At 43.4% G+C, this 27,312-nt stretch overlaps 1 protein-coding gene across 1 annotated transcript in view; it reads left to right on the top strand.

Moving 5' to 3' along the window:
• The first annotated feature begins 8,290 nt into the window (after nt 1-8,290).
• LOC111979466 (protein Wnt-9a) overlaps nt 8,291-27,312 on the top strand; it is a 31,920-nt gene continuing 12,898 nt past the window's right edge. Inside the window, exon 1 of the mRNA XM_024010032.1 lies at nt 8,291-8,497. Within this exon, the coding sequence (XP_023865800.1) occupies nt 8,295-8,497 (203 nt within the window). The 5' untranslated portion in view covers nt 8,291-8,294. The remainder of the gene's footprint in view (nt 8,498-27,312) is intronic.

Below are 27,312 nucleotides of genomic sequence, written 5' to 3'. Positions count from 1 at the left end.
TTTTACAGACAAGATAACAAAACAAAAGGTCAAGCTACAAGTCTAGCCAAACTGCATGTCAATCACCAACTCCCCAAAATTGGTTTCAGGTTCAGTTACAAAACCATACTTATGCAAAATCAGCATTCAAACACAAACATTGACAACTACAACGGCAATTGACCAAGATGTGTACAGTGTCCCATCTGAGCTGTAACGMCACGGTCAAATGTTTCTTGTCTGGAACACAATTCCACTATGTCCTGACTGTGAGTGAGTTCAAATGCAGTCAACAGGAACACATAGCAGCGGGCCAGGCCAGGGAGACACAACCTATTGATTAAATACAGCCAGCAATTCCTCCAGTGCTGCTGCTCTGTTTACATTACAAAGTTCCCAAGGAAAAGAGAGAAGGGAGTTAGCTGTGCCTTGATAAGTGTCAGTCTAAGTCAGGACACACCCCAGGAGAAGCTCAGATCACACCTGGAAACTACCCATCAATTTCCCCTTCACTTAAAGACATGGGAAACACTGCTCCTTCTCGGCAGGATAGGCGCTGCCATTGGTGTTGGCACCACTATGTCTCCCTCTGAGGTCCGGCCCTAGCCTTTTGAGGGTCCTAGGTGAGATTTGGTCGGGGGGCCCCTCTACCTTGCGGGCAAAACATTTTAGTGGCTACCCTCTTAATGGAGGAGAGAAACGTTTTAAGTTCAAAGGGCTAATTGAGTGACTGTCAGTGACTGACAGAATATTAATAAGACACATCATTGAAGGTGACCTCCACTCTGGACACATCCTCTCTGGACAGTCTCTAGGACAGTAGAGTCACCAACATCTGTGGACTGGATGTGTATGACATCATACTATGTCAGGACGGATGGACAAGGTCGTGGCCGTTGTACTTCCAGTTTCTGAGGACTAAGGACACAAATTGACAGGCAGGCATGTGTGTGTGTGTGCGCACGCATCTGTGTATGTGTCAGGATGAGCTATGATCCGGATGGGTGGGAAGGGAGGGAAGCTGTAGGTAGCCTGTATAGCCTCACTCCGCCCATTGCTGTGCCCTTCATCTGCAACTGGCCTCAACTCATTGCTATGCCCTTTATCTGCATGTGTCGCCTTAGCCCTGGCCTTTGATCACTGGGCTCTTCCTCTAAGGCAATTGGACAGTTGTGTCAGAGCTGAGGTCACAGATAAAGCAGTGGAGTGTCTGAACAGGAGAGTCAGTCAGTGGAGGTTTTGCCATCACAGGAACACCCTCCCTGTCAACTCAGGACAGAATGGCTTTCATCAACTGCAGCTTGTCAGGACGGACATAGGGAGCAGGGACACAGGCATCTCTCCTCCACGTATTCTACCTCCCTCTCGCTCTTTCCCTCCCTCTCTCCCTCCCTCCCTACAGACAATGACACTATCTCCGGGTCATCCCAGGTCATCATTGCTGACTAAGAGAGACACCAATGACCACAGCTGTTCCTTTAGTTATTCAAAAAGGAAAAATAAAACAGAATCATGTCAACACCATAACACATTCCAATGGATACACATTAACTCTATAAAATAAAATAAAATGACTTACTGTTTAAAATCCCGCAATGTTCAATGCTTTTTCCTGTTTAAAAAATTTACTTGGGGGCTCAAGAGAGTAAAGGCAAATAGCAGATCATGGAGATTTGTCACTATGTATACATGGTTTACCCTGAGTGTTCACTGTTTGCTTGACAACCACTGAACTGATCATATCTTGTGGTTTTGGTGCATAACTGAATAATATCTAAGTCCGATGGGGGTCAATGCAAATTACAGACTGTATGTTCTGGGTTTATAATGCACAACGAGTAACACTTGCTTGAAACGGAATGTAGTCAATTGAGTGAATTGTCCATTTAAACAAAGCCAAACATTAAGATATAGTGTTTTGTTAATAAATAGACCTTTGAAATACGACATCAACTTGTCAAACATACTTTGTTGTTGCGCTTCCTAGGCTAACCCGCATACAGTGTAATTCTCTACTGTCTACGATAACGTACTGAAATATGGACTTTGTTGAACTAAGATCAAACTTTACTATCATGAGGAAATGTTTAATCTCGCAATGTTGATGTTGTTATTCTTTGCTTAGGAAGAATAACAAGGCAAAGAAAGGCGAGCACTTTCAGTTGAACTCAACCCTCCCTCAAAAACATTGCAGTGCTCCATTAGCGAAGTCTCCATAGCAAGGTGTCATTTAAACAGGGATTTTCGAGAATGGACATGCCACTACATGCACATACAATTTGGCTCAAGTATGTCATAACATTTCACTAGAAAATGTGCAGGGACCATAAGTTACATGTCACAAATGAAGTCTTGGGATTAAGTTCCATTAAGGTATTCATTGGGACTGGAGAGCTCCCACTTTATGCTGCTATATAACCTACTGTATTATCTTAAAAGCTATAGACAATCTATATATATATATATATATATATATACAGCACCAGTCAAAAGTTTGGACACAACTACTCATTCAAGGGTTCTAAATTGTAGAATAATAGTGAAGACATCAAAACTATGAAATAACACATATGGAATCATGTAGTAACCCAAAAAGTGTTAACCAAATCAAAATACATTTTATATTTGAGATTCTTCAAAGTAGTCACCCTTTGCCTTGATGACAGCTTTGCACACTCTTGGCATTCTCTAAACCAGCTTCATGATGTAGTCACCTGGAATGCATTTCAATTAACAGGTGTGCCTTGTTAAATTTCTTTCCTTCATAATGCGTTTGAGCCAATCAATTGTGTTGTGACAAGGTAGGGATAGTATACAGAAGATAGCCCTATTTGGTAAAATACCAAGTCCATATTATGGCAAGAACAGCTCAAATAAGTGAAATGACAGTCCATCATCACTTTAAGACATGAAGGTCAGTCAATCTAGAAKATTTCAAGAACTTTGAAAGTTTCTTCAGGTGCAGTCGCAAAAACKATCAGCAGAGGTAACTCTGGGTCTTCATTTCTTGTGGCAGTCCTTATGAGAGCCAGTTTCATCATAGCGCTTGATGGTTTTTACGACTGCACTTGAAGAAAGTTTCAAACCCTGGAATGAGTACTGTAGGTGTGTCCAATCAATCTTGAAAATGTCAAGAACTTTGAAAATTTCTTCAAGTGCAGTCGCAAAAACCATCAAGTGCTATGATAAAACTGGTTCTCATGAGGACCGCCAAAGGAAAGGAAGAACCAGAGTTACCTCTGTTGCAGAGGATAAGTTCATTAGAGTTACCAGCCTCAGAAATTGATGCCCAAATAAATGCTTCACAGAGTTCAAGTAACAGACACACCTCAACATCAACTGTTCAGAGGAGTGCGTGAATCAGGCCTTCTTTGTCAAATTACTGCAAAAAAAACACTACTAAAGGACACCAATAAGAAGAAGAGACTTGCTTGGGCCAAGAAACACGAGCAATGGACATTAGACCAGTGGAAACCTGTCCTTGGATCTGAAGAGTCCAAACTGGAGATTTTTGGTTCCATGTGTGTCTTTGTGAGACGCAGAGTAGGTGAATGGATGATCTCCACATGTGTGGTTCCCACCGTGAAGCATGAAGAGGAGGGGTGATGGTGTGGGGGTGCTTTGCTGGTGACACTGTCGGTTATTTATTTAGAATTCAAGGTACACTTAACCAGCATGGCTACCACAGCATTCTGCAGTGATACGCCATCCCATCTTATTTGCGCTTAGTGGGACTATCATTTGTTTTTCAACAGGATAATGACCCAAAACACACCTCCAGGCTGTGTAAGGGCTATTTGACCAAGAAGGAGAGTAATGGAGTGCTGCATCAGATGACCTGGCCTCCACAATCACCCAACCTCAACACAATTGAGATGGTTTGGGATGAGTTGGACCGCAGAGTGAAGGAAAAGCAGCCAACAAGTGCTCAGCATATGTGGGAACTCCTTCAATACTGTTGGAAAAACATTCCATGTGAAGCCGGCTGAGAGAATGCCAAGAGTGTGCAAAAAAGCTGTCATCAAGGCAAAGGTTGGCTACTTTGAAGAATATCAAATGCAAAATATATTTTGATTTGTTTAATACTTTTTTGGTTACTACGTGATTCCATATGTGTTATTTCATAGTTTTGATGTCTTCACTATTATTCTACAATGTAGAAAATAGTACATAAAGAAAGAAAAACCTGTGAATGAGTAGGTGTGTCCAAACCTTTGACTAGTACTGTATATAAGCACTTTGTGACAACTGCTGATGTAAAAAGGGCTTTATAAAATAAATGTGATAGAATTTAATTAGTGTACAGATTATACAGTACTGTCCCATTTTGAAAAATATCAACAAAGACCTCTGCATAATCTGTATACTACATGTATAGTGAGCTACAGCTCTGATGTTAATTCCAGTATTTGTTATTGTAAGATTTCCTTTTTTACCTTTACTTCATTGTGTAATACATGCCAGAAACCTGTACTGTGAATAAGTACATCATTGGGGAGTTCAGATGATGAGGTGAAGTTGCATGTGGGAGATCCTGGTGATGTCACTAATTTACAACAGAACTAAATACCTGTTGCCTGGTTACACTACTSCAAATCCAGGCCCCCTAGATTGATTACAGTATTTGTTATGATATTCAATCAAGTCTGCAGGTCTGTGGTTAAATAATGTGTAATTAACAGAGTTGGTGAGGGTATCTCCCCTCCCCCCATATAGTTACCTCACTCCTCCCCAGTTAGCAGTGTTGGGTAAGTGGATGAGTTATGTCATTTAGAGTGTACCCAGGGACACAATCAAAACAATCCAGGGATTGACAGTGCATGTATTGCCGTTTCAAAAACAACAGTTACTTATCCGGTTCCGAAGGAAGAGTGACTGGCTGGCTGGTCCTGAGAACTGCACAGTGCACATGATGCGACCCGAACAACCGGACGCCTGAAACAGCAGTGAGCGCAGACGCACCGTCAGCCTACATCCCAAGCCACAAATTATGTCTGGGGCATGGAAAAGATCTTGTGGGCTGGCCGGGCAGAGTAGGGGTGGTGAGCGCAAGAGAGGAGGTTGGTGGTGGTGGTCGCAGAGCCGGATTGGACGGATACGGTATCAAGACAAGGTCAGAGCAAGGCTAATACGCAAGAGACTGGAAGTACTGTAGTAGTACTAGAACCCTATGTTAGAACTTCTCTGGCGTGTCCTGAGCTCACTGTTTCAGTCACAGGACTGACAAAAGACAAACTGTTGAGGGCATCTACTGTGGGCATCAGTTTTGTCTGAAAAAGATGCATATAGTCTACACATGTTAAGATATCTGGGGCCATGCAAACATCGGCCATCGGGTTTAGGTTTAGCCTGTGCTGAAAGAAATACCTCGAACTTCATCAACATCCTACAGCACATTCCAGCTCATTTGAATAGTCTGTGCTCAGAAGTGCTCCTAACCTCAATGCCCAGAGGAAACCCATTGTAATTGCAAAGAAATGCAACACTGCAGGCTAACTCCTAATCCTGTCTGAGTATTGTAGTCACACTATGAGTTGAGACCAGGTTGGCTTTTTCACAAGAAAAGACAAAAGCTACACCCGCATTTAGTTACGGATACCTTTCACGTGCTATTTGATATTTCGACATACAAAATCATTTATATTATTCACGTTCCTCAATGCAAAACGCATAACAAATTGATGAAAAAATTCAGTCAGGCATCATATCCGCCATATCAGAGGTGTGTGTGTGTGTGTGTGTGTGTGTGTGTGTGTGTGTGTGAGAGAGAGAGATTAAAGTCAAGAGGAGTAAAGAACAGAGGAGTAGGGTAGAGTAGTTGCAACAAGTTTAAGGGAAAAGTACTGACACACACAAACACACACCAGAGAAGGACTGTTTTCCTAGTTTCTCAGCCTGGTGTAATGAGAAGGGCGAGCATTTAACTTAAGCAGGGTGTGGGAATCAATTACCCCACTCGCCAGACATGCAGGACCAGTGGGTAATGCCTGCCAGGATTACTGTTCATTCTTGTCATGTACTGTAGCCGACGAACCCTCCAGCTGATCTCCTTTAAACCAGGTGTTAATAAGAAGCAGACCAGGGACCTCTCTCTTACTGGGGCGCAGATTCAGAACTGAACAGACTGAAAAAAGTGGGATGCAAGTGGACACCTGTATGTAATCATACCAAGCACAACACTTCCTTGGACTCATTTCTCATTCACTCTTATCCCCTATTTGTGATGCTGTCTATCTAGCAGAACTGGCCATTCGGTAAACAGAAACTTGGCAGAAGCTTGGCTGTTCCTGGTACAGGTGTGAACGTTACTGTGATCTTTGTGATGAATGGGGATGTATTGTTTAATTTGGGGGATGAATAGACTTCATCCCTGGTTCTGGCATGAGTTTTCCCCAAGTGCAGGCTAGGAGAAGAAAGCTGGATCCTTCCCAAGTCCAGATCCATATCTATCTTTTACTCCTTGCTTCATAGATTAAGGTGCGCGCGAACAAGATGTCAGGCAGCAGGCTACTGTTAAAAACGAAACGACGATCCTAATGCGTCTGAAAATCATGCAATGTATTGATTATGTATGTAAAATTATGACCACGGAAGTTTCTATTATGCAACCGAATACTATAGATCGGCATAGAAGTACCAGAACGAGCATAGACAATCTTTTCCTAAGCATGCTTGCCAAAATCTTATTGATTTATGGCTTTGAGTATGAATTTGTGCTTACTAATAAAAGGTTCCATCTTCTGCTCTTGCGAAATATTAGCCTAAAGAAATATGCTTTGCACATGCAGTTGCGAACTACAAATGAACCGTACTTAGTTCAGTTTGTACCTAGTTCAGTTCAAACTTAGTTAAGTTTTCTTCTCTTGTGAGAAATAACACTGAAAAGGATATTCCACAAATGCTATAGGCACATACACTGATCTTTGATGTAGGTGGAGAATATTTAACCAAAAATAATGAATAATGGTTACACTGTCTGTGATATATTATGCTTTCGCTATACATATGCAGGCCAGCTGCCGGCTTCTGCAGGTGATCTAAACAGTGTTTCTCTCCATGTAGACAATACATTCACTTTTGGAAGCAGAGCAACATGGGGGATTATATTTGTCCATAATGTCTTTTTGACAGATTTTCCCAGCACCAGAACACATTTTGAATGAGCATATAGGTCCAACTGAGAGTACAAAACATTAAGAACACCTGCTCTTTCCATGACAGACTGACCAGGTGAACCCAGATAATGACCTATGATCCCTTATTGATGTCACTTCTTAAATCCACTTCAATCAGAGTAGATGAATGGGAGGAGACAGGTTAATGAAAGACAAAATATTGAAGTACCTTTGAGTGGGGCATGGTAGTAGGTACCGGGCACTTCGGTTTGTTCTAAGATCTGCAACGCTGCTGGGTTTGTCACGCTCAACCGTTTCCCGTGTGTATCAAGAATGGTACACCACCCAAAGGACATCCAGCAAACTTGACACAACCTGGAAGTCATTGGAGGGGGGGAGGGGGGCATCTCAATATTAGTAAGGTGTTCCTAATTTTTGGTATACTCAGTGTAGTCACTGCTACACAGAATACTGTGGCAATAGAAGTGATGATTCAGTGAAAAATAGGTAACGCATAAACTTTTCCAAGCCAAGCCATTTAGAAGTGTAGGCTAAGCTACATGCAACTATTGCACAACCCCTAGCCCCTAAAGGCTAGCTTGCCATTCCAGAAATGACATGTCATTGACCAATTGGCAGTAAAAACAAAGGATATAGCAGACTGACACCTCTGCTCAGCTGACCTCAGTTAGCATGCTGCACAACGACTACTGGACACCTTCCAACACAGAGGGACAGCTCATGAATGTCAAAATCAGGTGTTGTTGACTTCACTAGCCTATACCTCTAAGGTCCTAAACATGCTCTTGACAAGTTCACCCAGTTTCACAGAGTTCATTAGGCCTACTGTCTGTATGCAAGGAAATTACTCCATAAAAATAATATTGTTATAACAAATACTTTTAAATTAGAAGGTCTATTGTCAGTCTGTAAAGTAAGGCTGTGGTTGTGTGTGCACACGCACATTTGGAAACCTTTTACAATATCATTGATTTCAAAATGTAAAATATTGAATATTGAACATAATGTATAATTATCATCTCTAACAATCAGCTCCACAAAGCAAGCCCTCTCTCTCTCTCTCTCTCTCTCTCTCTCTCTCTCTCTCTCTCTCTCTCTCTCTCTCTCTCTCTCTCTCTCTCTCTCTGTATCTCTCTGTTACCCACTCCTCTCTCCCTCACTCAGACTTGCTCTCTGCTAATGGGAGGAGCGCAAAATTCTTCTCTGTATAAGAAGTGCCGAACGTACAACAAGGGATTTTACACAGCTACTCAGGAGAAACGAAATGATCTGCCTTGGAGCCGCAGCAAAATGCTGGATGGACACCTACTCCTGGGATGGTTATCGTTCACAGTTATAGTGTACCTTTTCAACTTGCCCGGACCGACCACAGCGTATTTCGGGTAGGTACTGGATCCATCCACATGTTCATGACACTGTCATTGATTTGAGTTTGTTACGAGACATGTCATGCGCTCTTAGATCAACTTTGATAGACCAGATAAATTACGTTACTCATATTAGCCTACCGTTCATTGAAATGTTTCTACTTTCGTATCGCGTAGTCCTAAATATGGCAGAAAATAATAAGTATCCAATGAAACTTACATTCATCACTGTTGATGTTTCCTCTAAAATCAAATGCGGTGCAAATGAATCAGATACTAGTGTCCTTGTAGCTACGTTGTGATTTGTTTTAAGTATCTGTAACGTTGTTGCATAGAACTGTCAGTTCAACAGCACCTGTGTAGCGCAGTAGGCTGTCACAACCGCTGGTGAGAGCAGGTTGACGTGAGATGATTCCGTCGCGTTGAAATGGTTGATTTGACTGACCAGTGTAATAGGTCAGGRTACCGAAAGTATATGCCGAAGCAGATTTTTAAGGGGATAGGGAGGGGTTGGGGGTTCTCAAACACACTTAGAATTAGTGGTGCCTGGAGGAACCCTGGAGATCCTCAAGGAACACCTGGAGTTCCAAGGAACAATAGCTGGTCAGTGGTTCATATTTGCATCCTCCATTAGTTGAGGGGTTCTTGGAGGAACCTTTAATGTTTCAATGTGGCGAAGGGTGTTCCTGGAGGAACCCTGGACTGGAGGTTTGCCTTAGTAGTGGTGTGTCTTTTAGATACATCTATTTTGGCCACCCATTAGAGTAAATGTCATTCCTGTTCTGTTGTATTGTCATTACATGTTAATGATGAACACTGACACTTTTGTAGCTTCAACTTGCTGCATACAGAGGTATATGAGTTCCTATGCAAATCCCCCAGTTGGAATGGTTAATGCTTTATTACTACATGTAATCAGCATTGTTCATATTTTATTAGAATATGTCATATGCATTAATATTCAAGGGACATTTCAATTTGCAGTGCACAAACTTAACATAGTGAACAGGAATGACATTCACCCTAACGGGTGGCCAAGAATAACTGTCTGAAAGCCACGCCTCAAATAAGCCAAGGCTCCAATCTTCTGATAGGCTGCCACATCTACAATATATTATTAAAAACAGTTCCAAATTGAATCTCACCTATCACAAAAAGGTTCCGGTTTGAACCTTCACACAGGGGTTGCTCGAAGACCCTTTTCAGAGGGGTTCCTTGAGACTAGTTTTGACAACCCATTTAGGCTCTAAGTGTTGTTCAACAGAAAGGTGATCACGAAAGCGGGAGATACAGGTGTGCTCATTACTCAGACATTGATACCAGGCATATTTACATGATTGGTAGCAGACATCTGTGTGATAGTTTGTTGAAACACTTGTAATACTATTGTAAGTCGGCTCTGAAAACAGACATGGAGCGAAAGGTGAGTGTAAGCTTCAGTCGCAACAGCTGGTAACAATAAAGAAATGCAGCTCAACCAGTGGATGAAACGTCTCTTCAGCTTGCAGAGAAAATTCCCCATCCAGCATAAACATCGGGATAGAGAGAATTCTGGTGTAGGGTTCACACACCCACTAAGTTTAAAAACTGTTTAAAACACATTAAATAATGTGTCCTGAATGTATAGCTTGTTTCCAAATCTTATGAGACAATCTCATGTCAAGGACAGTATTTTTTTWATTTAATGAGCAGTGAAAAGCGTTATTCCCACGCAACGCCTTGTTTTTTAAAGGTGTAGCCTGCACCTCAATATACCGAGGCTGCTGGCAGCCTTTGTCCTTTCTGACGAATTTCACTCATTATCCTTCAGACTTCTTTTGAAGACTATCAATCTGTCAATGAACCCTAAGGATAGCTCAAATTAATGCAATATCAACAGGACCTTCAAAGCTCTTGTGTGAAGTATACAAGTAGCCTACAGCAGGCATGTTATAGCTTGGATATGCTATAACAGAAGGCTCCTTTCCAGGTTGTGTTCCGTTTTCAGTGGCACCTGCAATGTCACAGCAACTATGAGAGAGTTCAGTCCGAATCTTGACATTCTTTTTATGGATTCTATATTCTACCAACAAACACAGATATGTCGTTCTCACATTCTGTCTACAGTATGCAGACAATGTTGATGACGGCAGTAATCGATACCCCCTTGTGTTGCAAACAGTATTTGCTGAGTTGAGGTGAGTCATGCACCCAAACACATTGGAACGACTGGCAGCACTGAAATATTGTGGCTGTTTTAATTGTAGAGCGATGAGAGTGAGCGATGACGCCAGCAGTAGTTCCAGGGGTGTTCGGTGATAAGGACATCATTTAGCTGTGAACCAGTGGGGGGAACACAGGGACGGGCCCCCCAGGACCTGTTGTGGACATTATGCAGTTGTAAACTGGTTTGTTAGGCCTCCGGGACAGCTGAATTGGATCTTTCAGGTCTCATGTAAGGAAACCAATCAATTAGGGAGGACTGGACAAAGCGTACTAGGGTGGAAGGAATAGTTCTGTTTGGAAATAATGACTTTTTGGATAACGTTCGTGGTTTGAGTTGCCAGAAGTTGTTTGAAATAATAAGGGGTGTCCATTTAGTCTTAATGTGTCACTTCTCAAAAGGTTAAGTCCCCTGACAGGTACTAGAGGAAGCTATTATCGCCGTAAATCAGACATGTTATTGCAGATAATAAACGTATGTCACCTCTTCATTTTAGGGTAACTGTCATGACTTATTTTTTAAAACTTTTTTACTGTGGTGTTCAGACCTATTGTAGTTTTGCCTGAAGGACCTGGACTGCTATGCTGTCTTGATTATATACGGTTCAGCAACCCGGTGTCATGGGAACCCCATCATCTCTAAGTCACACTTCTCTCTCTCTCTCTGTCTCTGTCTCTGTCTCTGTCTCTGTCTCTGTCTCTGTCTCTGTCTCGCTGCCTCCTTCTCTCCTCTCTCTCTCTCTCTCTCTCTCTCCCTCTCTCTCTCTCTCTCTTCTCTCTCTCTCTCTCTCTCTCTCTCTCTCTTCTCTCTCTCTCTCCTCTCTCTCTCTCTCTCTCTCTCCTCTCTCTCTCCTCTCTCTCTCTCTCTCTCTCCTCTCTCTCCTCTCTCTCTTCGTGCAAAGGGTCATCTGTGCAAAGGCAAAGGTCATCTGGTATGAGGATACAGTCCAGACGTATGTCCTGAGACAGAGGGAGAATATGATGAGATGATTGTCATGGATGATTTAGCACTTTAAGCCAAGATCAGAGACAAACAGAGAGACCCGGCCCAGGTGACATAGATACATGCAACATGTTTATCTACTTCGCACGCAGACACACGCACACGCACACGCACGCACGCACGCACACACGCACGCACGCACGCACGCACGCACGCAGCACCACGCACACACGCACACACACCACACACACACACACACACACACACACACACACACACACACCACACAACACACACACACACACCACACACACACACACACACACACACACACACACACACACACACACAACACACACACACACGCAGCCCTGGGCTGGCTGACATTGAGTGAAGTATACATCACTAACACACACTTTGTTCAAATAAAATCTGCCATGAGCACGAGGACAGCACATCCTCCGGCCCTCTTCCTGGGTACTGATTTACTCAAAATAGATGGTCGATGTTGCATACCCAATTTCCAGAGTGCGGTGGAGCGTAAGTGTAACATAAACACCGTCTCTGTTGCCCGTAGTCTGCAGCGGCAGAGGGCGGGGTGGGATTCCTAGCGTAGTCAAGCACCCGCTCAAATTGTCATCCTTTGCCACAAGAATGTGAGCACTCATTTACTTTSCCCTGTTCAGCCTGTTGTGGCAGGTGCTGCCTCTCACTCACATCCCAGTATCATTACGCTTACTATTGGGGAAGTTTGCTGCAGTTTCATTATTTGGCTTTGACCAAATTGTACCTTGAGGGAATATTCTTTGTTGGGTGATATTTTCAAGAAGGAAGGGAAAAGAGTGAGATTGTTCACTTAGTTAATCCCGACTGAAGGGTTCATGTTAAGGAGTTTCTGCAAGATGCTGTTAAGTAAGCGAACTCCATTCATTTATACACTACTTTTGGCCCATATAAAGGCATTTTGTGGTTTTGTTAACTGCGTTCAATGCAAGTCTTAAACTGACTAAAACCGACACTGTTTTTATTTAGTTCACATGCTGCGGCATATACAGGAATCCTGCCCACGGCTCTTCTATGTATGGTGAATCACCAATCACTCTTTCTGTGACAGCTTCATGTACCCTGCCCTCAGTTCAAGCTACCAAAGGTCATGTCCACCTATAGTTTTCAGCCCCGTTATTACAAGAGTGGTAATATGCCTAATACAATGCCATAAAGCAGTTTCATTCATAGCCTGCAATAGATTCACTGTGCTGCTTCTCTACAGTCTCCAGTGTTAATGTCTAGGCTTTAGCTCAGCGCGCTAAAACAGTTGTGGTGGGCGGAAGACCCGGGTTCGAACCCCAGTTGGTCGGTTTTCAGTGTTGTATGGAGATGAAACAAGACGTTATAGTCTACTCAACAGTCAGTCTCCATTTAAACACTTCCCTCCTGCTCCCACCCCAGTCTACTGGTTAATGGGAGTGCTGCTGCTAGTATCCCAGTGGTTTGTGGAGAGATGCCGGGTGATTACCAGTCATTAAGAGTGAGTGTGGGCTCAGGGCTGACGTTGGCGTGGGGCTAGGCTGGCAGACAGTGGTGGCGGGCTTCTCATTACAGATGCCTTAAGCACTGATTAGCCCTGACGCTAGGCTAGCTCACAGGCAGGGCGCAGGCAGGGTGGGGAGCGGCTCCCTGCCTGGGATAGAGGGATTTCCCAACATCAGAGGATATCCTGTGGCTGCAGCCACACCTCAAAGGGTATCACCTTACCGTGAGCCAGAAGATAGGATTCTCTCTCACCGCTGGCTGCCTGGGGTTAGCTGTGATCACATGGAGTCTGGCTGGTGGTGAGATCACACCACGCAATCCTGCTGGAGGCTTAGCTAAAACCCTTTGTGTTATGCCCTTTGTGAATACAGAGAGAGAGAGCTTTGTTATCTTTGTATTTCTGTCCGTCCTGATATATTTGGCACAGTATTGTTTCAAGCTTGTCTTATGAGTTAGAGTTTGCACTGTGTAGTGTTAGATCTATGTCCGCTCAGTCAACCTGGTGAAAGGGGTGCTAGCCGCCACAAGGGGGAGCAGCCTCTTTGTGGAGCCCAGGATGGGTCTCAATCAGCACTTTATAGCCGCTTTGTGTAACCTTAGGAGAGTGGGAAATGAGATGTGAAAACAGCCAAATCTAAAGGCACCGGACACTGTGTAAAATCAAATTCAGGATAAAATGGTTTCATGTATGCTTAGTTGTGGTCAAAATGCATTATTTGATCCACTTGGATGCCCAATGTCTTTCAACTTAACTCACTCATAGCAGGGCCTTGCTGTATTGTGCTGTGAAAGGAATAATTCATTTCACTCCACGATTGCTCCTTGAATAGCAGGTTAAAGCAGTCTGCCATGGAAATGGTTCCTCTACCAAATGTTGCCTGTTGGAGTGAGATTCTAATTATGTTTTTTTAGAGATGAATTATTTGGAGGTTTATATACTCACATACCTTTGTTGTGAAGGTTTTACTGGATGGTGTCTGCAGTGGCTTGGGCAGTGGATAGTCTGGATACACACTGTGCAGTATAATGATATGGTTCTACTGTATATGTTGAAGATTACATTGTTATTGCATTTGGGAAGGTCTTTAAAATGTGTGTTGGCCCACTCACATCCGAAGGGCTTAAGGTTCTGGTATCGTCAGCATGCCGAGACCGACCACAGTTAAGAAATATTGGCTTTTAAAAGGAGGGAGCGGCTCCTGCTCCTATCCAGCCCTTACCAGTCAGCTGTGTACTTCATGGCTGGGTAGTCCACAGATATGGAATGGAAACATATTCTCATTGGTAAGAGAAGGTATACAGAGTTAGACACATGATGTTCTTTACAGATGGGACTTGGGACATAGCCTCGACAAGGATAATTTGCAAAACAGGAAAGCCAATATAGAATCATAATACTTTTATTGGTCTGAGATTGATGATCTGACGTTAATTAGTGGGTTTGCCATGTCATATGTTGTCCGTCCTTAACCACAGGCCAATTTCCTCCTTTACCCTAGTCTGTGGGAGCATGCTGGTGTGTGTGTGTGTGTGTGTGTGATACATGCAGGCAGTCAGCACAGAGGAAATGTATATTTAATTGGGTGATAAAGTCTCAGTGTGTGATGATTCTTGCCCATATGGAACACCGTAAGAATCTCATTATGACTAGATTGAATGCAGGTGAGACAAAATGACATCTCTTCCAGTTGTAACCAATGATTAGTACCTTGATGTTATAACCAGTGTGTAGCTACAGGATGGTAGTTTATCACCTTCATTCATTCATTCATGTTTCTACTAAGACTGCAGTGCAAACAATATACTGTACCACTACCACCCTTTACAGCTTGAGTATTGAATTTCCCTTCTGCTGGCTTTTCAGCCGTTCTAATTTGAATTCCCAGAGAGAGAGAAGAAAGGAAACCTTGTAATCTTTCATTAGCAACTGTAAATAACTGTTAATAATATGACTAAACTTAGCCACTTGCAGTTACTAATGCATGGTTGAAACCAGCTACTGTTCATTTATTTTTTTACCCCCTTTTTCTCCTAAATTTCAATCTTGTCTCATCGCTGCAACTCCCCAGCGGGCTCGGGAGGCGAAGGTTGAGTCAGGTGTCCTCCGAAATATGACCCGACAAACTGTGCTTCTTAATACCCGCCGGCTTAACCCGGAAGCCAGCCACACCAATGTGTCGGAGGAAACACCGTTCAACTGACGACCGTGGTCAGCCTGCAGGCGTCCGGCCCGCCACAAGGAGTTGCTAGAGTGCGATGAGCCAAGTAAAGCCCCCCGGCGTAACCCTCTCCTAATCCGGACGACGCTGGGCCAATTCTGCGCCACCCTATAGGACTGCCAATCATGGCTGGTTGTGATACAGCCGGGGATCGATCCCAGGTCTGTAGTGATGCCTCTAGCACTGTGATGCAGTGCCTTAGACCACTGTGCCACTCTGGAGGCCCGCAGCTACTGTTCTTTTGATAGTGGTTTGACTTTACATGCTTGGATTACACCTGGGAAGTGCTCACTCTACAGTAAGAGTAAATTAATAAATGTGTGCGTTACAAATCTATAACCTACATAACCAAGTACTTGTTGTACAGAGTATGTACAGAGTCTTATTTAAAAGTACACTTTTAAAATACACTGGTTCCCTTTCTATCTGATTCTTGTGGCTCGTGTGTGTGTGTGTGTGTGTGTGTGTGTGCGTGCGTGCGTGCGTGCATGCGTGCGTGCGTGTGTTTGTGTGACTGGGGTGTGTGTGTCTGAATGGGGTGGGTGTGTATGAATGTGTGCCGTGGCTGAACGTGTTAGGTGTGTCGGTCAGTCAGTGTGCTGGTACAGGGGTGCTCTGCGCTGCTCTGTGCCATTGCGTTTGCTAGAACAGGGGAGTCATGTGGACACTGTTGTGGCGCGCCCAATCTGTGCCAGTCACACAGTGACTACAATTGAGCCGCTGACCCTAGGAGACTTGAGTTCTCACATTGTAGTTAAACCTCTTACCAAGCTCCATGCTCCCATTCCCCTACCAACCCTTTATTAATACATTACCGACTGCTCAATGGCTAGGGTCTACAGTGCAGCCAGCACTCAGCATTGCACGTTGAACAGAGCCAACAGTTTAGATCAGGGTAGCATTTTGAACAAAAGGTTGGGAAAGAATACTCTGCTGATGTCTAGAAAAAGGTGATGTATTTAATTTGCTGGATTAAAAGGTATACAGTAGGTCAGGTTCATAATGACTCTCTGGTAGGGGGGAGTGTCCTGACTGCTGTACAATACATCCTACAGATGTAGGATCTTAATTTGAGCCAGTTTGCTACAGCAGGAAAATAATCCTGCAGCAACAGGAATTATTATGGGGATTATAATTAATGGGCATTTTTTTGTAGGAGTTGATACATTTTCCGTTAGGGCAAATAAAGTCAGACATTTTAAAGTGGAAATTACAAACTTTAGAAGCCTTTTTAAAACTTGAATACATTACAAGTTTGCATTTGCTGCTGTGCAGAATAATTCTCAGCAACAAAAGAGTGATCAATAGCCTTGGCTTCTCAAATGACTGCCTCGCCTGGTTCACCAACTACTTCTCAGATAGAGTTCAGTGTGTAAAATCAGAGGGCCTGTTGTCCGGACCTCTGGCAGTCTCTATGGAGGTGCCACAGGGTTCAATTCTCGGGCCGACTCTTTTCTCTGTATATATCAATGATGTCTACAACTACAAATACCTAGGTGTCTGGTTAGACTGTAAACTCTCCTTCCAGACTCACATTAAGCATCTCCAATCCAAAATTAAATCTAGAATCGGCTTCCTATTTTGCAACAAAGTCTCCTTCACTCATGCTGCCAAACATATCCTCATAAACCTGACTATCCTACCGATCCTTGACTTTGGCGATGTCATTTACAAAATAGCCCCCAACACTCTACTTAGCGAACTGGATGTAGTCTATCACAGTGCCATCCATTTTGTCACAAAAGCCCCATATACTACCCACCACTGCGACATGTATGCTCTCGTTGGCTGGCCCTCACTACATATCTGTCGCTAAACCCACTGGCTCCAGATCATCTACAAGTCTCTGCTAGGTAAAGCCCCGCCTTATCTCAGTTCACTGGTCACCATAGCAACACCCACCCGTAGCACGAGKTCCAGCAGGTATATTGCACTGGTCATCCCCAAAGCCAACACTTTCTTTGGCCGCCTTTCCTTCCAGTTCTCTGCTGTCAATGACTGAAACAAATTGCAAAAATCTCTGAAGCTGGAGTCTTATATCTCCCTCTCTAACTAATCATCAGCTGTCAGAGCAGCTTACCGATCACTGTACCTGTACACAACCAATCTGTAAATAGCACACCCAACTACCTCATCCCCATATTATTACTTACCCTCTTGCTCTTTTTCACCCCAGTATCTCTACTTGCACATCATCATCTGCACATCTATCACTCCAGTATTAATGCTAAATTGTAATTATTTAGCCTCTATGGCCTATTTATTGCCTACCTCCCTACTCTTCTACATTTGCACACACTGTACATAGATTTTTCTATTTTTCTTTTCTATTGTGTTATTGACTATACGTTTGTTTKTGTGTAACTCTGTGTTGTTGTTTTTGTCGCACTGCTTTGCTTTATCTTGGCCAGGTCACAGTTGTAAATGAAAACTTGTTCTCAACTGGCCTACCTGATTAAATAAAGGTGAAATAAAAAAATAAAAAAATCAAATTGTAAAATCAAATCAAAAAGAGTGCTCTATACAGATCCTACATCTGTATAGAGGGACGGGAAGGCCTGTGCAGTGCTGCGCCCTGTTGAGAATGGAGATATGCAACCTTCTTTCGCCAACCTTAGTGACACGGTTTCCATTTCACATGCAATTTGGTTATTGAGAAGGTAAAGCTAAGATTAGCCATTGGTTGAGAGAGGATTGAGTGATATGGTTATAGCCTGAGATTGATACTGTACACTTACAGGACACATGACAGATCCTCTCTGTGCCAAAACAGACCAATATAACTTCACATTTCAGTAAGTCATTATCGTTTGAGTAATGCACCTTCCCGAATGAGGAAGATATGATGCATAGTCTGTTAACACTACACAATCTTGTTCACTTTGTCGTAGAGGGGGTGAGGGCGGAATCTTCAACAGCTGACCCATAAAGGACGTGACCAAGCATGATGTCATCTCTGACCCTCTAGTCACTTTCCTATATGGGACATGTCAGAACTGTGACTCAACTTGGACATAATGATGCAAAGTATGATGACAGCAAGTACAAAGCAATGTTCATTGGTAGAGTTCGTCAAGTCGTAATGAACCACGTGTTGTTAAGCTCCACCAGTACAGATCAAATGTGGACCTAAACATTTTCAATGACCTGGATGCCCCAGTCAAAACGTAGGTTTTTCTCCCTATTACTCAAGCTTTAGTTCAGTCAGTAGTAGTACATAGCCTAGGCAGCAGCCTTGGTTTCAGGCTGGGCCAGAGGGAGTATACCACACTGACGTTCCTACTACCTCTGGCAGGGCCTGTGAGACACCAGATGGGACGAGGGCTTTGGGCAGGGTGGTCTGAAGTGAATCCAAAACCTTCTTTCTGAGGGGAGGAGGACACTTCTTTTCCTGCAGGGAGCATTTAGCTAGAGCATACTGTGGAGGAGGGAAGGGAAAACTAAGCAGGGGAATGGTAGGAGGGTTGGAGGGAGGAAGGGAAGGAAGAAACAGGCACACACATGGATCAGGGCAAGGTCACACCCAGCCCGGATTTTCTTTTCAAAACTCCCCCTTACATCTTTACAATAGCCTGGCTACCACCATAGGGTTTGACAACATTTACACGTTTCTGAGGTGAGCATGGTGGTTTGTCCCTAACAGTCAGGGGAGAAAGGTAAACTAACCAAGGGTTTGTATTTACAAACAGTCTTACAGGAGTGCTGATATAGGATCAGTTTGGCCTTTTTGATCATATTGAATAAGATTATATGGACAGGGGAGTGCTTAAATACGGGCAATGGTTGTGTCTGCTAGCCTTGCACACTTTTCACACGTCTGTCTGGCTGGCTGCCATTGTTTTGGGTTACCTTTAGTAAGACAGCTGGGTGGTTCGCTTTGTCTGGGAGCAAACTTTGTTTTAAGCCAACAGCTGGAGGGAATGATTGGCATTTGTTTAGAGTAAATTGGCCTGTGGGGGTAGGAAGGGAGGAGGAAGGGGAGAGGAGGGGGAGGCAGCCTTGTGAGGGGGGAGGGAGGGATAGGGGATGGAGATGGGAGAGCAGAGAGGGAGGCAGAGGGAAAGAGAGAAAGGAGGGGGAGCTAGGGGAGTAGGGAAGGAAAGGGAGACAGGGAGGGAGAGAGGAGGGAGAGAGTTGACCTTAGAGACACCAGCAAGCTTGGACGGTATACCGTTTATACCGTTTACCGGGGTATTTTGAAATACCGACGGGAGTGCGTGCTACGCCACTGCTTATAGCTAGCTATAAGTTACGTATAACTATAAGAAATCAAAGATATGTCAAATAAATTAAATCCAGCTCAAGGCTCTATCTCTGCATTTGGTTTGCTAACTTGCTAACTAAGTGGCTAGATGTCAAGATCAACCTTCTTGGTTACAGCAGAAATATTTAATTCCCTCCTGGATCAAGATCCCTGTTGCCTAAATTATTGTTCCCTTCCCCCCCAAAAAACAATTGAGAGATTGGGGCAGCAGGTAGCCTAGTGTTTAGAGTGTTGGACTAGTAACCGAAAGGTTGTAAGATCAAATCCCCGAGCTGACAAGGTGATAATCTGTCGTTCTGCCCCTGAACAAGGCAGTTAACCCACTGTTCCCAGGCTGTCATTGAAAATAAGAATTTGTTCTTAACTGACTTGCCTCGTTCATATAAAGGTGAAAAAATTAAATTTCCAAGAGTGTTCAAGGCAAAGGTTGTCTACTTCGAAGAATGTAAAATATATTTTGATTTGTTTAACACTTTTTTTGGTTACTACATGATTCAATATGTGTTATTTCATAGTTTTGATGTCTTCACTATTATTCTACAATGTAGAAAAACATACAAATAAAGAAAAACCCTTGAATGAGTAGGTGTGTCCAAACTTTTGACTGGTACTGTATATATATTTTTGGAAATAACACCCCTTGTGTGCACATTCTGTAATAGCGTATACCCCGGTATGGTACAGAAACGGTATGACGTATGAAAATCGGGATAACGATTGAGATTGTTTTCCCTTGATTTTGCTGATTGGGTGGGTTCAGCCAAGGTTGAATCTTGACTTTAGGTAGCAGCACATACACCCACGCCCACACAGACACACAAAATACAGACAAACGTACAAATGCTGCACACACGCGTGTGACGCCCACATGCACACACAAACAAACGCAGACACGCAGTCACATGTACCTACACAGAACCTGTTGGTCAAGCGGGGTGGAGATGGTGAAAGGGTACACACTAGATGCACATTTGTCAAACCTTCAGTAGCCCATGTTTGATATATAGAAGCCGTAGTGAACCTGACAAAAACMATGAAAATCAGTGGAGAGTTGAAGTACTAAAGACCTTTAACCTTTAACGTACAGTATATGCCCCAGTTCATTTGTGCTATTCTGCTCCTCACTATACGAACTCCAACACACGTACATGTAGGAATGTGTTTATTGTATTGTCTGACATGTCAGCTTTGTTACAAAACCTTCAACCAATGTTGCTGACCAACCAGTGCAACCAGAATAACCATGCATTGGCAATGGAGACAATGATACTAAAGTGTAGTATGCAATGCCTTGTCCCGAATCTCTACTGGAACTCTCAAAACAACCAATGGTGTGCAGTCTAAAAAAACACTGCTCTGATTGGAGTAGGGGGGGTCAGTTATCATTTGTTGTCTCTCAGCGTCATTGTATGCCAATCAAATCCAACACAGCCTGACACTGTTACTGAACAATCTGTGGAGATCTAAATAGCAATAGGCATTGTTGTCGTCTTACGTTCATCAGTCATCATGTAGTTCACAACAGAAAGAGCGCATTTGTTACAGAGCGATCAGTGTGTTGCACTGCAGCTCTCCCTGTCACAGCATGTGTTTTTTTATGTGACTGCAGAATTTGCACTGAGCGGCCCTTTTTACATACAGTTGTTGTGAAGTGTGACTGACGTGCCAAAATCTCTACATGTGTTTGCATATTTCCGATTAATCGCATGCTTTTCTGTAGCTAATCGCAATTTTAGAATTTGCAAAAATTTGTCTCTAAAGAAAGATTTGTCCATTTAAGAAGCAGTGCACTGAGTTACAGGCATACTTTGATTGTGTGGGGCGGAAACACAAAATGATCTATATTAGAAGGTTTTAATAGCGTTTTCACCATAAACGACACAAAAGTCACTGTAACGTAAAGCTATTAATGCTCCCAATGTTTAAGTAGACCTACTCCCTATTATCAATGTCCTTGAAGTTTAACACGCTCTCTCACACACACACACACACACACACACACACACACACACACACACACACACACACACACACACACACACACACACACACACACACACACACACACACACACACACACAGTTTTAAGTACTGTTAAGGTAGGTATTCTAAATGAGTGTGACTATAGGAAAAAGAACTGGCTCTATGGATACAAAGTGCATTTAAATCCAACAATGTTATGAAAACACTGTAACCATCTTTACTGTTCAGATAACTTTACACACATATGCCTACAACACCCTACATCCCTCCCACACCCTCTCTCTCTCTCACTCACTTCCTGCTGCACACACATACATACACACTCCACTCTATGAGGCATCTCTTTGAGTAGCCTATTCCWTTTGAATTCCTCCTGTGCCATCCAAATGTGTGCATAGCCTAGCCCTGGTTAGTGGTCAAGTTATCAGGTTGCTAGCTAGCTGGCTAAGTAGGTAACATGACTAGCTAAACAATGTTGTTTGTTATTAAACCAAAGAATAGCATCCCCGCGAGTAATTTAAAGCAGCTAGGAACATACGCAAGAATCTGCGTCTGAGAATAAAACAAAAGCTCCGGTAATATTGGGCAAAACTGATTGTAGCTAGAGGCACACGGTCTTCAGCGATAGAAAAGGACTAGCATTGATTGTAGCTGTGTTCCTTGTTGTGTTCTGTGCTTAAACGTTTCCATGCAGTGAAGAAATGGAAACGCGATTAATGGCGTCAACATAATAAACGGCAATAAACATGTAGTGCGTTAACACATTAATGTTGACATCTCTAGTGATTACATAGTCATTAAGATGAGCAATTATATTAGGCCAAAGATGATGTGATATCAAGGATTACCAAGCTGCTAATATGTGATGTGACCACGGTCCCGTGTGGCTCAGTTGGTAGAGCATGGCGCTTGCAACGCCAGGGTTGTGGGTTCATTCCCCACGGGGGGACCAGGATGAATATGTATGAACTTTCCAATTTGTAAGTCGCTCTGGATAAGAGCGTCAGCTAAATGACTTAAATGTAAATGTAATGTAAATGTGATTGAATGTTCTTATACTACCCCTTCACATGTAACCCATAATAAACTTTCAAAACCCCTTAATAACCCCCAGATGAAGAGCGACATTAACAGCCATAATATAAACCAGTGCAGCAGCAGTGCAGGTCACGGTCATGGTAGGAGCTCTGACACGAACACAGAACGGTGATGACGGCAACGTTTAGTTTGAATACATTATTTCCACCAGGGACCCAGGGCTGTGTGGCTACACACACACAAATACACACACACACACACACACACACACACACACACACAAACACACCCTGCGTAATGAGTCAATAAGATGTCATCGACAGACACGGTCGCCCTGTTTCTAGCTCCAAGTATTTTTTTGTTGGTGTGTTATTTATTACATAATTTTTTGTATTATTACTTACATCCCAAAATTACTTTTTGACATTAGTTTAGCGGTCACTCACCAGAAATTCGACTTACCTGACCTGGACCATTTTTTTAACTTGAGGCAGCTCCATTCATCCTGGGGGCTGCACAAAAACGCAGATGCCTGGGAGAATAACGCTTCCGAGTGTATTAGTTGCTAGCGTTCAGTCCCTGGACATTAAAGTATGCGAGCTCAGGGTGAGGATCTCCTTCCAGAGAGACATCAGGAACTGTAACATACTGTGTTTTACGGAATAATGTCTCTCTCCCCATCCATTTAGCTGTGGGGTTCTCCGTCCATTGCGCAAAAGAAAGAACTCTCCAGGAAAAAGAAAGGCAGAGTTTTTTTTCCTCATGATTAACAACTCATGGTGTGATTGTGGTAACATACAGGAACTCAAGTCCAGCCGACACTGCGATGGCTCTCAAGGAACTACAATGGACTATGTGCAAACTGGTAACAGCATATCCTGAGGCTGCATTTATTGTAGCTGGGGACTTTAATAAAGGAAATAGGAGGAAACGTTACCGAAATTCGATCAACACATCTCCTGTGTTACCCGAACATAACAAACTCTTGATCATTGCTACTCACCCTTCCGGGACAGGTACAAGGCCCTCCCTTCAGCAAATCAGATCACGACTCCATTCGGCTCCTCCCCACCTATAGGCAGAAACTTAAACAGTAAGCACCCGTGGTAATGACTGTTCAACGTTGATCTGACATGTTCCAGGTCACCTCTGAGAATAGTATCAGCGTATACACTGACTTGCTGACTGGGTTCTTCAGGAAGAGCATAGAGGATGTTGTTCCCATGGTGACGATTAGAACTTATCCAAAACAAAAACCGTGGATAGACGGCATCATTCGCGCCAAACTGAAAGCGCCAACCACCGAATTTAACCATGGCAAGGTGACTGGGAACATGGACAAGTACAAACAGACCAGCTATGACCTCCGTACGGCAATCAAAGAGGCAAAACAACAGTACAGGGACAAAGTGAAGTCGCAATTCAAAGGCTCAAACACGAGACGTACAGTATGTGGCAGTGACTCCAGACAATCACTGATTATAAAGGGAAAGCCAGCCACGTCGCCGACACCGACGCCTCGCTCCCGGATAAACTAAACACCTTCAAGGAAAACTACATCGAGCCTCTGACGTGGGCCCCCTCCACTCACGTGAACTGTGTGCGCTATTTTTCTGTGGCCGACGTGAGTCATATAAGCATGTTAACCCTCGCAAGGCTGCCGGCACAGACGGCATCCCAAGACGCGTCTTCAGAGCATGTGCAGACCAGATGGCTGGAGTGTTTACGGACATAATACGTCTCTCCATATCCCAGTCTGTTGTCACCACTTGCTTCAAGATGCCCACCATTGTTCTTGTACCCCAATATAGCGACAGTCACTGAACTAAATGACTATCACCCTGTAGTTCTCACGTCTGTCATCATGAAGTGCTTTGAGAAGCTAGTTAAAGAACATATAACTTCCACCTTACCCGAAAATCTAGACCCACTACAATTTGCATACCGCCCCAACAGAACCACGGACAGCGCAATCACCATTGCACTGAACACTGCCCTATCCCACCTGAACAAGAGAAATACCTATGTAAGAATGRGATTCATCGACTACAGCTCAGCCTGCAACACCATAGTGCCCCCCAAGCTCATCTCTAAGTGACACAACAGTGGTAGGCCTGATTACCAACAATGATGAGACAGCCTACAGGGAGGAGGTGAGAGCCCTGGCTGAGTGGTGCCAGGAAAATAACCTCACCCTCAACGTCAACAAAATGCTTTGCACACTCTTGGCATTCTCTCAGCCGGCTTCACCTGGAATGCTTTTCCATGAGTATTGAAGGAGTTCCCACATATGCTGAGCACTTGTTGGCTGCTTTTCCTTCACTCTGCGGTCCAACTCKTCCCAAACCATCTCAATTGGGTTGAGGTTGGGTGATTGTAGAGGCCAGGTCATCTGATGCAGCACTCCATCACTCTCCTTCTTGGAAAAAATAGCCCTTACACAGCCTGGAGGTGTATTTGGGTCATTATCCTGTTGAAAAACAAATGATATTCCCACTAAGCGCAAACCAGATGGGATGGCGTATCACTGCAGAATGCTGTGGTAGCCATGCTGTTTAAGTGTGCCTTGAATTCAATATAAATTACTGACAGTGTCACCAGCAAAGCACCCCCTACACATACAGAGATCATCTGTTCACCTACTCGGCGTCTCACAAAGACACGGCAGTTGGAACCAAAAATCTAAAATTTGGTCTCATCAGACCAATGGACAGATTTCCATCGGTCTAATGTCCATTGCTCATGTTTCTTGGCCCCGACGAACAGTTCTTATGCTGACGTTGCTTCCAGAGGTAGTTTGGAACTCGGGAGACAGTGTTGCAACCAACGACAGCCGATTTTTCAGCACTCTGCGGTCCCGTTCTGTGAGCTTGCGTGGTCTACCACTTTGCGCCTGAGCTGTTGTTGCTCCTAGAAGTTTCCACTTCACAATAACAGCACTTACAGCTGACCAGGGCAGCTCTAGCAGGGCAGAAATTAGAAAGGTGGAATTCTAATGACGAGGGCAGTTGAAAGTCACTGAGCTCTTTAGTAAGGCCATTCTACATGCCACTGTTTTCCTATGGAGATTGCATGGCTGTGTGCTTGATTGAAACACCTGTCAGCAACAGGTGTGGTTGAAATAGCCAAATCCACGAATTTGAATGTGTGTACACATACTTTTGTATATAGTGTATGTGTATTTATATTCCTGACTCAGACATTGCTCGTTCTGATATTTCTTAATTTCTTGATTATGTACGTATTGTTTTGTATTGCTAGATATTATTACGAAACTGCTGGAGCATTCCGCTGCACCTGCGATAACGTCTGCAAATCTGTGTATCCGACCAATAAACGTTTATTTGATTTGATGATTTGAGTCGTTTTCACTCTGCCATTCTGTGCATTGAAACATTTCTATAAAGTAAATGACCCGGGCAATGGGAAGTGTTGACAGGTGGAGAGAAATGCCTAAACAAACTTCACCGTTCGTTTACCCAGTGAAAGGTGCATGCAGGGAAGGAAAAGGCAAGGCAATAAGTGAGATTATTCTCGTTTGAAGTCTCGGTCGATGATGTCTGTGTGTGAGTGTGTGAGTGTGTGAGTGAGTGAGTTTAAAAAGCAAAGCTGAGCAAACAGCAGTAAGAATCCTACCTCACGTAGGATAATAGTGAACTTTATTATGTCTCTGTTGGTGTTATGTTCCATGTGTGTTGCTGTGCCAACACCTCAAACAAAAACAGCCTCCTAAAACGCTTCATGATAGAAAAACAAAGGTCTACATGCTCTTACATTCTAATGTGTAAGACCTAGACCTAGCAGTAGCTCCGTACACTGCAACCTATACTCCCTTTAGTTCATATGCCCTACACTGTCAACATGTACTGTACACACAGCATGTAGTTTGCACATGTTTCAGTACCATAGAGATTAAGGCATTGTGGATAGGCTTTCCATTATTCCTAATCAGAAGCTATGAGGTCCTGTGTCCAAAATGGATTTAAAATTAATTATTTTTGACCAAAGATGTGCACCGTACTCTCCTTTTGATTCCATCCTTTGCTCTAAGTGAGTTTAATTAGATTGGTTTGCTCTGCAGAAGCCAGCAGTGGTTCTATTGAGTGTGTGACACTGGGTTCTGCTCAGCATTGACGTTGGGTTTCTTTTGGGTCACGTTATGACGGTAAAGTGATCTTTAGGGACCCAGTACCAGCTAGCTAGTTTACCTGTATGGTTTTGTGTTCTCCTTCTTCGTCTTACACTTCGTCAAATGTGCTTGTTAGGAAATATGCAGTAGCACAATTAATCAAAGCACTATAACTACCATTATGCATATTTATGATTGCTTTAGGAAGTAAAATAATCATTTCCATCAGTGTTTTAAAAGCCCAAAAAGTAAAACCTTTCAAATACAGCCTCCCCTCAGCTAGATATAAGAAATCCTTTAGAAGACGGGGAAACTGAAATTAAAGCACATCTGTGATATCATTTGACTATACACTGGTCTGCCACAGAGCGGAAACATGCACAAGAATGGAGCCACAGTAGCTTCTTCTCCCGAGACCTGAAGAAGTGTTTCTCCATTCTCTGAAATMTCTCCTCCTATCCACACTTTGCCCCCCAGCCTTCTTGGTAACTGGCAAAAAATATGCCTTTGTGTGGAAGT

The sequence above is a fragment of the Salvelinus sp. IW2-2015 genome, linkage group LG19 (genome assembly GCF_002910315.2).
Source record: "Salvelinus sp. IW2-2015 linkage group LG19, ASM291031v2, whole genome shotgun sequence".
NCBI classification, from domain to species: domain Eukaryota; kingdom Metazoa; phylum Chordata; class Actinopteri; order Salmoniformes; family Salmonidae; genus Salvelinus; species Salvelinus sp. IW2-2015.
Note: the sequence above shows the minus strand (reverse complement) of the source record. Positions and strands in the feature narration are given on the sequence as shown.